Source organism: Ahaetulla prasina, chromosome 3 (assembly GCF_028640845.1).
Source record: "Ahaetulla prasina isolate Xishuangbanna chromosome 3, ASM2864084v1, whole genome shotgun sequence".
Classification (NCBI taxonomy): Eukaryota; Metazoa; Chordata; class Lepidosauria; order Squamata; family Colubridae; genus Ahaetulla; species Ahaetulla prasina.
Window position 1 is genome coordinate 5,196,439 of NC_080541.1, and position 12,253 is coordinate 5,208,691.

At 46.6% G+C, this 12,253-nt stretch overlaps 1 protein-coding gene across 1 annotated transcript in view; it reads left to right on the forward strand.

The window, feature by feature from the left end:
* The window catches only part of TSNARE1 (t-SNARE domain containing 1), a 355,693-nt gene that overhangs the window by 111,168 nt on the left and 232,272 nt on the right, over positions 1-12,253 (forward strand). Inside the window, exon 5 of the mRNA XM_058177145.1 lies at positions 4,333-4,402. Within this exon, the coding sequence (XP_058033128.1) occupies positions 4,333-4,402 (70 nt within the window). The remainder of the gene's footprint in view (positions 1-4,332; positions 4,403-12,253) is intronic.

A 12,253-nucleotide genomic window follows, 5' to 3' on the forward strand; every position in this document is an offset into this window, starting at 1 on the left:
GGCAAAGAAGGAAGGAAGAGGTGAAGGAAGGTGATGTTATGCCTATATTGAGTTGCAATTTTTACCTCCTTCCTCTCTTCGGGAAACAACTTGAAGTTGTTTCACTCCTCATCCAAGAAGCTTTCTCAGTTTTGACTGATTGGTGGAAAATAGAGGGATTTATATTCCTTGCAGACAGCTGGTCATTTGCACTCTTTCTGAGAGTCGTTGAGGCGACTTGGAGTTTTATCTGTGCCCTCAGGGTCACCTGAAGAGTGCGAATGGGTTTGAAATCTTCTTGGAACTGCTGAAAAAACTGTGTTGTAAGTTCTAAGAAGGTGTATATTTAAGGGGCTGCCACAAAGAAGAGGGAGTCAAGCTATTCTCCAAAGCACCTGAGGGCAGGACAAGAAGCAATGGATGGAAACTAATCAAGGAGAGAAGCAACTTAGAACTAAGGAGAAATTTCCTGACAGTTAGAACAATTAATCAGTGGAACAGCGTGCCACCAGAAGTTGTGAATTCTCCAACAATGGAAGTTTTTAAGAAGAGATTGGACAGCCATTTGTCTGAAATGGTGTAGGGTTTCCTGCCTGAGCGAGGGGTTGGTCTAGAAGACCTCCAAGGTCCCTTCCAACTCTGTTACTCTCTTCTATCCGATTCTTATTCTGGTAAATAGAAATAGAATGACTGTGGCAAAGGAAAGCAAATGTAGTACCAATAGAAAAAGGCACCTTAGGTGCAATCCCCAAACATCTGGAGGAGCCCTTGAACATCATTGGCATTGACAAATTCAGAATCAGAATCGAGCTGGAAGGGACCTTGGGGGTCTTCTAGTCCAGCCCCCTGCTCAAACAGGAGATCCTATTCCATTTTAGACTGTCCAGTCTCTTCTTAAAAACCTCCAGGGATGGAGCACTCACGATTTCTGAAGGCAAGTTGTCCCACTGGTTTATTGGTCTCAGGGTCAGGAAATTTCTCCTCAGTTCCAGGTTGCTTCTCTCCTTGGTTAGTTTCCATCCATTGTTTCTTGATTGCCTTTTGGTGCTTTGGAGGATAGGTTGACCCCCCCCCGGTTCTTTGTCGCAGCCCCTCAGATATTGGCACAACGCTATCATGTCCCCGCTAGTCTTCTTTTTTCCTAGACTAAAAGGTAAAGGTAAAGGTTCCCCTCGCACATAACGTGCTAGTCGTTGCCGACTCTAGGGGGACGGTGCTCATCTCCGTTTCAAAGCCGAAGAGCCAGCGCTGTCCGAAGACGTCTCCGTGGTCATGTGGCCGGCATGACTCAACGCCAAAGGCGCACGGAACACTGTTCCCTTCCCACCAAAGGTGGTCCCTATTTTTTCTACTTGTATTTTTACGTGCTTTCGAAACTGCTAGGTTGGCAGAAGCTGGGACAAGGAACGGGAGCTCACCCCGTTACACGGCAGCACTAGGGATTCGAACTGCTGAGCTGCCGACCTTTCAATCGACAAGCTCAACGTCCTAGCCCCTGAGCCACCGCGTCCCTCTTTTCCTAGACTAGACACGCCCAAATCCTGCAAGCATTCTTCATATGTTTTAACCTCCAGGCCTTTAATAATTTTTTTTTTAAAAAAAATAGTTAATCGATTGCAAAAGACAGTTTACTCAGCTTGCATCCTGCAACAATACCTTTTAAGACCTTCGAAACATCCACATCTGGCCATTGAATCCAAGGTTTAATGGATTAATAGAGTTGGAAGAGACCTTAGACATCATCCAGTCCAACCCTCCCCCCTCAAAAGCAAGCGATCCTACATCAGTGGTGGGATGCAACCGGTTTGGTGAGCAAACCTAAAAAGGGACGCGGTGGCTCAGGGGCTAGGATGTTGAGCTTGTCGATCAAAAGGTCTGCAGCTCAGCGGTTCGAATCCCTAGTGCTGCCGTGTAACGGGGTGAGCTCCCGTTACTTGTCCCAGCTTCTGCCAATCTAGCAGTTTCGAAAGCACATAAAAATGCAAGTAGAAAAAATAGGGACCACCTTTGGTGGGAAGGTAACAGCGTTCCGTGCGCCTTTGGCGTTGAGTCATGCCGGCCACATGACCATGGAGACGTCTTCGGACAGCGCTGGCTCTTCGGCTTTGAAACGGAGATGAGCACCGCCCCCTAGAGTCAGCAACGACTAGCACGTATGTGCGAGGGGAACCTTTACCTTTTTACCTTGGTGAGCATGTACTTTGTCCGTGTGTGCACCTAATGCATTTGCGTGCAGCATTCAAAATACCGCCATTTGGGCTAGATGAAATAACAGGGCAGAAGATAGAAAGAAAACCGGAACTATTTCTCCTGGGTATTCTGGAAGGCAAAATGGGAAAAAATATATATACGATATATCATATTACACATACTGATGGCAAGTAGAATTGTGATAGCACGGAATTGGAAACATCCAGATATCCCTCCGGACCAAATTATAATAAAAAAAAAATATATGAATGTGCCGAAATGGACAGATTATCTATGGAAATGAAGGAGAGAGAAGATACCAAGTACTATTTAATATGGAATAGATGGTATTCCTGGCTGGAGAGTAAATATAAAACTTAAGGGAGATTTTTGTTATGAGATCGAATTGTGAATAGAAGTGAAGATAATTTAAGCAAGGATGTAAGTTTAAGGTAGAGATACTTAGAAGTAGAATTTGTGTCTAGAGGTTAAAAAGGATAGAGGTACCGATGTAGAAAAGCTGTTACTGGTATTGTAATTTTGATGTGTCTGTCTTTGTTTATATTTTTTTTGTGTGTGTGTATTATGTTTCTTTTTGCTACTGTGTATTTTAACGCTTGGAAATTTAATAAATTATTTTTTAAAAAATACAGCCATTTGAAACTTAGCTGCTTACCTTCTAAGTAGAAGGTGGAGAAAGAAATAAAGGACAGGATAGGGCGGGACAGGTGGGCGGGGCCAGCTGATCATCAGAGCTACTGGTTCGGCCGAACTGGTCTGAACCGGCTGACGACCACCTCTGCCCTACCAGGGGTCTGCAAACTTGGCTGTTTTAAGACTTGTGGACTTCAACTCCCAGAGTTCCTCAGCCAGTTTTGCTGGCTGAGGGACTCTGGGAGTTGAAGTCCACAAGTCCACAAGCTTTGCTGGCTGAGGGACTCTGGGAGTTGAAGTCCACAAGTCCACAAGCTTTGTTGGCTGAGGAACTCTGGGAGTTGAAGTCCACAAGTCCACAAGCTTTGCTGGCTGAGGAACTCTGGGAATTGAAGTCCACAAGCTTTGCTGGATGAGGAACTCTGGGAGTTGAAGTCCACAAGTCTTAAAAGAGCCAAGTTTGCAGACCCCTGCCCTACACCACTGCTGACAAATGGCAGTCTAATCTCTTCTTGAAAGCCTCCAGTGATGAAGAGATTGGACTGCCATTTGTCAGAAATGGTGTAAGGTCTCCTGCTTGGGTTGAGGTTGGATTAGATGACCTACAAGGTCCCTTCCAAATCTGTCAATCGATTAGATCTGATACTTTTTGCTTACATAGCCAGATGTGGATATTTTGAGGGTCTTAAAGGTGTTGTTGCAGGATGCAAGTTGTTCGGAGTAAAGCTGCCTTTTGGCTATCCCAGGTCCCTTAGGAAGAACTCGAGAGGTGGACAATAATGCCATATCTAATCTGAATATCTGGCTGACTACGAGCCCAACCACAATAATAAGAAAGAGGGGGAAAAAAAGACTGGATAACGGACAGGATACCCCAAGACAGATTTCAATTATCTGTTTTAGTGATTGTAGCAACATCTACCGCAGCTTTCTTTTCCAGAAGAGGAGTAATTGTGTCTGACTAAACTTTGGACAGAGATGCGGTGGCTCAGTGGCTAAGACGCTGAGCTTGTTGATCGAAAGGTCGGCAGTTCAGCGGTTCGAATCCCTAGTGCCGCATAATGGGGTGAGCTCCTGTTACTTGTCCCAGCTTCTGCCAACCTAGCAGTTCGAAAGCACGTAAAAAATGCAAGTAGAAAAATAGGGACCACCTTTGGTGGGAAGGTAACAGCGTTCCGTGTGCCTTAGGCGTTGAGTCATGCCAGCCACATGACCACGGAGACGTCTTCGGACAGCGCTGGCTCTTCGGCTTTGAAACAGAGATGAGCACCGCCCCCTAGAGTCGGGAACGACTAGCACGTATGTGCGAGGGGAACCTTTACCTTTACGTTAAACTTTGAACTTTAAAAAAAATGAGAATTCCCTGTTAAACAATAGTCGGGTCATGTTGTTATTGCTCAAATTGCACTTCTGAACTGAACTAACCTTGTTTCAGGTCTGAATGTTGGCTGTGCATTCCGGCCAACGCGTTTTCATAAAAATGGTCTTTTATTTATTTTATTTTTCCAGTGACATCTTTGGAAAGAAGTCTTAAATCTCTGGGGACAGAAAACGACACACCGGAACTACGCGATGGCCTGTGAGTCTCTTTACAAACTCCAGATTGGTGTATGTGGTGTTACGTTGCGCTTAAATTTCCAACGCAGGAGAAGCTCCGATGCACAAAATTTTGTCCCTTGAGATGATGCTGGGATTTCATTTTTAAATGAAACATGTTGGTGTGGCTCTCTTGTGTGTGTTTCTTTCGTAGAAGGAGTTATTTTTAACGATGGACTGTTGGATTTTCTGGATTGTTCCCTACTTTCAGGTTGTGGAGAATTTCACTAAAATTGTGAAGAATTTCACTAACACCCTAGATCAGGGGTCTCCAACCTTGGCAACTTTAAGCCTGGCGGACTTCAACTCCCAGAATTCCCCAGCCAGGAGTTGAAATCCACCAGGCTTAAAAGTTGCCAAGGTTGGAGACCCGTGCCCTAGATGATAGGCTCAAGATCCAGTGTCATATCCCACTCTCCCTCCGACGACCGGGTCAAGGAAGTCCGTATCAAACGTGGCAATGAAGCCTCTGCAGCTTGCCAAATTACTTCGAGGCTTATCAGGGCAGGCAGGAGTCCAAGTTGTGACTTCAGCAATAGAGTCCGATATCAGCAAACTACATAAGACTTTGCTTGACTCAAGGTTGGAATGCCAAAAGCAGATCCTTTATATAGGCTGTGGGGTGTGGCTCCATGACTCAGCATTTATCCAGGCCTGCCCCTCCCTTCCTTCTGCTGGCGTCGCCTCTCAGATCTCCGGAAGCGAGGATCCTCCTACTTTGAATTCTCTTCAGCTGGATCTGCTGTCAGTAATTCCAGCACCTGGCTGGCTTCCTGCTCACACGCTGTAGGAGTGAAGTTTATCGGGCTTGTCTTTTCACTTCTGACATCCTCTCCGGGCATGGGGCCAGGGCCGGGGGCTGGAGGCATGACAGGCCGTTCATCTTCATTATCAGACTGGGAGTTTGATAACAGGCCCGGGTGGAGAAGGGAGGGGCCCGGCTGAGGAGAGGAGGGAGGACGAGGCACAACATCCAGGTGGATCTTGACAGACTTGAATCCTGAGCCCTATGTAACAAAATGAAAGCCAATGCAGAGAAAAGTCAAGTCTTACACTTAGGCAAGAAAAACCAAAAGTGCACATAGTTGCCACAAAGAAGGGGGACTCTAGCTATTCTCCAAAGCACCTGAAGGCAGGACAAGAAGCAAGCAAAGTCAATGGGGCAGCCAGACTTGCTTAATAAACTATGTTCGTAACTTAACATCTGAAGTGATTCACTTAACAACGGTGGCAAGCAAGGTCGTAAAAAGAGGCAAAGTTAGCTTAACAACCATCTCGCTTAATGAAAGAAAAGTTGGGTTTAGTTGTAGTTATAAAACCAAGGACTACCTCGCTCACCATCCAGAATTTTGATTGGAATCTTTTTAAAAAAAAAAAAAAAAAGGGGGTTGCTTTCGTCTGTCCCTACATCTAGTAGCCATCATTGTTCTTTGAAGCCCCTCCAAGATGCTCCAATTATTTCCCCCCTCCCCCCAGGGTGTGTCATCAAACACATTCCTAACGGAGCCATTTTGAGAGGTCACTCCCCTCCGCTGCTGTAGGTAACCCTGGGATACAGCCTTGAGAGAGAAAATTGTGGAATGTGCTTTTGTCCGCTGTGCCATTTCACCGCTTTCCCATCCCCCCCCGGCCTATGGTAACTCGTGGGCAGGCTAGGGATGTTTTGTGAGTTGACACTGGGTCCACTCAGTTCTTCACGTGATGGTTCTTGATAGCTTCAAAAAACGCAGATTAGTTGAGATGGCTTTCTACCGGCTTTTCAGGGTAGACCAAACTCATTAACGAACGTTATGAAGGCTGGCATTATTTTTGTTTTATGGTTTACAACAACAGAATAGGATAAAGACAAACAGCGAACTCCATTATTTTTCGAAGACCGTCTTTGAGATCTGGTTGGATCTTTTGTATATGATCTTGTCTAAAGTGGATGCCATGTAATAATTAATAATAAGAATTGTGATCAAGCTTTCTTGGTTTTTAATCTAGTGTTGAGAGTTGCCTGCCGGAAATGTGAAGAGGAGGAAAAGGAGGACTGTGGGGATTGCTTGGTCTTTTCTGAGCTTGGTTGTTTTCTTGCAGACATTTCATTACCCAGCTGGGTAACATCATCAGTGTTAGAAGGGAGTGGGGTTTGCAGGGAGGAGGAGGAGGAGGAGGAGGAGGAGGAGGAAGAAGAGAAGAAGGAAGAGAATGTGGTGGAGGAAGAGGAGGAAGAGAAGGAAAAGGAAGGGGAAGGGGAGGAGGAGGAGGAGGAGGAGGAGGAGGAGGAGGAGGAGGAGGAGGAGGAGGACTTCTGTGGGGTCCTTGGTGCTCTCTGAACTTGGTGTTTTCTTCCAGACATTTCATTATCCAGCTGGGTAACATCATCAGTGTTAGAAGGGAGTGGGATATACAGGGAGGAGGAGGAGGAGGAGGAGGAGGAGGAGGAAGAAGAGAAGAAGGAAGAGAATGTGGTGGAGGAAGAGGAGGAGGAAGAGAAGGAAAAGGAAGGGGGGGAGGAGGAGGAGGAGGAGGAGGAGGAGGAGGAGGAGGAGGATTTCTAAAACTTGAATGACTAGGTATAAGGATAATATATTCTCCATCTAGATCACTGAAGTTTAAGAAAACATTCTGGATTTTAGCAAGATAGCCCTGGAATAAAGCAACTAAAATACATAAATAAGCCGTATGAGGCCTTTCACATTTTTGATTAAGGGATTTTAAAGGGTTTAAGAGAAAACTGCCATTTTTTAAAATCCCTGCAGCGCCCAGGGAACCTACATGTATGCATCTTTCGGTATTAGCATTTTTAATGGAAGGCTAAGATTTTAATAATAAATCTTCTTCGTACTTTTTAATCTGCTTGTCCACGTTTTCTGAACATGAGTCCCTTGGGTGTTTGGAAACGACGCTGGGAGTAAATTAATATGTTAAACCTTTGAAAGAAATACCTTCCTGGTTTAAAATCAATGCAGTTTGGATTAAGTTTCTCTAGAGACAAAGTGTACAGCCAATTTGACAGTCTCCTTGATTGGTGACGAGTCTGAAAAATAAAATAAAAACAGAAATATAAATTCGAAATCATTTCGAAAACTGATTCTCTAATGGGGAAGGTTTGAGACCAAGCTTGGGCATTGGAGCCAAACTTCGCTGATTTTACCTGCTGTTTCCCCAAGATCGTTGCATGGAGGGTTAGGTCAAAATCAAGAAGAAAACAAGATGTCCCTGGAGAAAACAACAATCGCACCAACAATGACAGGGCAAGCAGCTGGTATATAAACAGAGAGCAAAACCCACTCCCTTCTAGCATTAATGGGTCCCTTCTTTCCTTCCTTCCATCCTTCCTTCCTTCCTTCCTTCCTTCCTTCCTTCCTTCCTTCCTTCCTTCCCTTCCATTTCTTTCCTCCCACCCTTTCTTCCATTCTCTCCCTCCCTATTTCCTCCCTTCCTCCCTCCCTCCCTCCTATTTCTTTCCTCCCACACTTTCTTCCATTCTCTCCCCTCCCTCCCTCCCTCCCTCCTTCCTTCCTTTCCTCCTTCCCTGCCATTTCTTTCCTCCCACTCTTTCTTCCATTCTCTCCCCTCCCTATTTCCTTCCCTCCCTCCCTCCCCCACCTCCTCTCTCTCTCTCTCATTCTTCCTTCCTTCCTTCCTTCCTTCCTTCCTTCCTTCCTTCCTTCCTTCCTTCCTTCCTTCCTTCCTTCCTTCCCTCCCTCCATTTCTTTCCTCTCACCCTTTCTTCCATTCTCTCCCCTCCCTATTTCCTTCCTTCCTTCCTTCCTTCCTTCCTTCCTTCCTTCCTTCCCTTCGTTCCCTCCCTTCCATTTCTTTCCTCCCACCCTTTTTTCCATTCTCTCCCCTCCCTATTTCCTTCCCTCCCTCCCCACCTCCTCTCTCTTCCTTCCTTCCTTCCTTCCTTCCTTCCTTCCTTCCTTCCTTCCTTCCTTCCTTCCTTCCCTCCATTCTTTCCTCCCACCTTTTCTTCCATTCTCTCCCCTTCCTATTTCCTTCCTTCCTTCCTTCCTTCCCTTCGTTCCCTCCCTTCCATTTCTTTCCTCCCACCCTTTCTTCCATTCTCTCCCTCCCTATTTCCTTCCTTCCTTCCTTCCTCCCTCCCTCCCATTTTTTTCCTCCCACACTTTTTTCCATTCTCTCCTCTCCTATTTCCTTCCTCCTCCTCCTCCCCACCTCCTTTCTCTCTCTCTCTCTCTCTCTCTCCTTCTTTCTCTCTTTCTCTTTCTCTCTCTCACCTTCCCTCCCTCCCTCTTCCTTCCTTCCTTCCTTCCTTCCTTCCTTCCTTCCTTCCTTCCTTCCTTCCTTCCTTCCTTCCTCCCTTCCTTCCTTCCTTCCTCCCTCCCTTCCTTCCGTCCACTCTATCTCTCTATCGCTCTTTCTCTCTCTTCCTCCCGCAAAACCTTTACTTTCCAGCATTTACTTGGAAACTGCCTGGGAGATCATTCCCCCCCCTTGTCTGTTGCAGTGGTGAGATGTTCATTATAATGTATATGTTGTTTTTGGAAAGGGCTGATTCCCTTAATCCAAAGGAGTTGAGAGCCGGTGAAATCCACGCTGAGGGCCCATCAGAGGGTTGGTAAAATCCTGGAGCTTTATGTCAACCTAGAAAGCCCATTTCTAGAGATAGCGTCACATTCTCTAAGCATTTCATTTGAACATCAGGCTGAACGGTTACTTAACTTGTCTCGTCTGCCCGAGTAATGAGTTGTTTAATCTGGCATATTTGGGGGGAAAGAATAAGCTTAGCATTTCTGACTCCGCGCCCAAAGGATCAGCTCTGACCTGTCTTTGGTGAACCAAGAAGACCTCGCAAAGTTATTGGAACAACATTTGAACCGAACAACTTCCTTTTCCTCTTGAAATTTGTCACAAGATGCGATTTCCAGGAGTGAGAAAAATGAGGCTTTGCAAAAGTGGTGAAATCCAAATTTTTTTTTTTACTAGAGGTTCTCTGCATGCGGCTTGGTGGGCATGGCAGGGGAAGGAAACTGCAAAGTCTCCATTCCTTACCCACTCCTGAGGGAAGGATACTGCAAAATCCCCATTCCCACCCCACTCCAGGGGGAAGGATACTGCAAAGTCTCCATTCCCTCCCCACTCCTAGGGGAAGGATACTGCAAAATCTCCATTCCTACCTCACTCCAGGGGAAGGATACTGCAAAATCTCCATTCCCTCCCCACTCCTGGGGGAAGGATACTGCAAAATCTCCATTCCCACCCCACTCCAGGGGAAGGATACTGCAAAATCTCCATTCCCACCCCACTCCAGGGGAAGGATACTGCAAAATCTCCATTCCCACCCCACTCCAGGGGAAGGATACTGCAAAATCTCCATTCCCACCCCACTCCTTCCTTCCTCCTCCTCCCTTCCATTTCTTTCCTCCCACCTTTTCTTCCATTCTCTCCTCCCTATTTCCTTCCTCCTCCCTCCCCACCTCCTCTCTCTCTCCTTCTTTCTCTCTCTTCCTTCCTTCCTTCCTTCCTTCCCTCCTTCCCCCCCTCCTTCCATCCTTCCTTCCCCCCTTCCTCCCTCCCTTCCTTCCTCCTCCCTCCCTCCCTTCCTTCCTCCCTCCCTCTTCCTCCTTCCTTCCTTCCTTCCTTCCTTCCTTCCTTCCTTCCTTCTTCCTTCCTTCCATTTCTTTCCTCCCACCCTTTTTCCATTCTCTCCTCCCTATTTCCTTCCTCCTCCTCCTCCTCCTCCTCCTTCCCTCCTTCCTTCCTCCCTTCCTTCCTTCCTTCCTTCCTTCCTTCCTTCCTTCCTTCCTTCCTCCCTTCCTTCCTCCCTCCCTTCCTTCCTCCTTCCTCCCTCCCTTCCTTCCTCCTTCTCCTTTCCTTCCTTCCTTCCTTCCCTTCGTTCCCTCCCTTCCATTTCTTTCCTCCCACCCTTTCTTCCATTCTCTCCCTCCCTATTTCCTTCCTTCCTTCCTTCCTCCCTCCCTGCCATTTTTTTCCTCCCACACTTTTTTCCATTCTCTCCTCTCCCTATTTCCTTCCCTCCCTCCCTCCCCCACCTCCTTTCTCTCTCTCTCTCTCTCTCTCTCTCCTTCTTTCTCTCTTTCTCTTTCTCTCTCTCACCTTCCCTCCCTCCCTCTTCCTTCCTTCCTTCCTTCCTTCCTTCCTCCCTTCCTTCCTTCCTCCCTTCCTTCCTTCCTTCCTCCCTCCCTTCCTTCCGTCCACTCTATCTCTCTATCGCTCTTTCTCTCTCTTCCTCCCGCAAAACCTTTACTTTCCAGCATTTACTTGGAAACTGCCTGGGAGATCATTCCCCCCCCTTGTCTGTTGCAGTGGTGAGATGTTCATTATAATGTATATGTTGTTTTTGGAAAGGGCTGATTCCCTTAATCCAAAGGAGTTGAGAGCCGGTGAAATCCACGCTGAGGGCCCATCAGAGGGTTGGTAAAATCCTGGAGCTTTATGTCAACCTAGAAAGCCCATTTCTAGAGATAGCGTCACATTCTCTAAGCATTTCATTTGAACATCAGGCTGAACGGTTACTTAACTTGTCTCGTCTGCCCGAGTAATGAGTTGTTTAATCTGGCATATTTGGGGGGAAAGAATAAGCTTAGCATTTCTGACTCCGCGCCCAAAGGATCAGCTCTGACCTGTCTTTGGTGAACCAAGAAGACCTCGCAAAGTTATTGGAACAACATTTGAACGGAACAACTTCCTTTTCCTCTTGAAATTTGTCACAAGATGCGATTTCCAGGAGTGAGAAAAATGAGACTTTGCAAAAGTGGTGAAATCCAATTTTTTTTTTTTACTAGCGGTTTTATGGGTGCGGCTTGGGGGGCATGGCAGAGGAAGGAAACTGCAAAGTCTCCATTCCTTACCCACTCCTGGGGGAAGGATACTGCAAAATCCCCATTCCCACCCCATTCCAGGGGGAAGGATACTGCAAAATCCCCATTCCCACCTCACTCCAGGGGAAGGATACTGCAGAATACCCACTCCTTCCCGACTCCTGGGGGAAGGATACTGCAAAATCTCCATTCCCTCCCCACTCCTAGGGGAAGGATACTGCAAAATCTCCATTCCCACCTGACTCCAGGGGAAGGATACTGCAAAATCTCTATTCCCACCCCACTCCAGGGGAAGGATACTGCAAAATCTCCATTCCCACCCCACTCCAGGGGAAGGATACTGCAAAATCTCCATTCCCACCCCACTCCAGGGGAACGATACTGCAGAATCCCCATTCCTTCCCGACTCCTGGGGGAAGGATACTGCAAAATTTCCATTCCCTCCCCACTCCTGGGGGAAGGATATTGCAAAATCTCCATCCCACCCCACTCTGGGGCCGGCCATAGGTGGTATTTGCTGGTTCTCCGAACTACTCAAAATTTCCGCTGCCGGTTCTCCAGAACCTGTCAGAACCTGTATAGAACAGGCGGTACCTGGTTCAACAACATAAACTGTGAAAAGGACTGATAGACAATCACTTGATCCAGCAATGTGAGGCAGCAGCCGAAAAGCCCAACACAATCCTAGGCTGCATTAACTGAGGGCTAGAATCAAGATCACCTGAAGTGTTTAACACCACTTTACAAGGCTTTGATAAGGCCACACTTGGAATATTCCATTCAGTTTTGGCTTACGTAATATTAAAAAAAATATATGTTGAATTGAAATTCCAGAAAGAGAACAGAGAAGAGCAAAATAATAATAATAATTAGGGGATGGGAGGCTAAAACAGATGAAAAACAATTGCTGGAATTGGGTAAGCTTAATGAAAAGAAGAACAAGGGGGTCACATGATAGCATAGTTCCAATATTGGAAGGGCTGCCACAGAGAAGATAGGGGGTCAACTTATTTTGCAAAGCACCTGAAGGCAGGACAAGA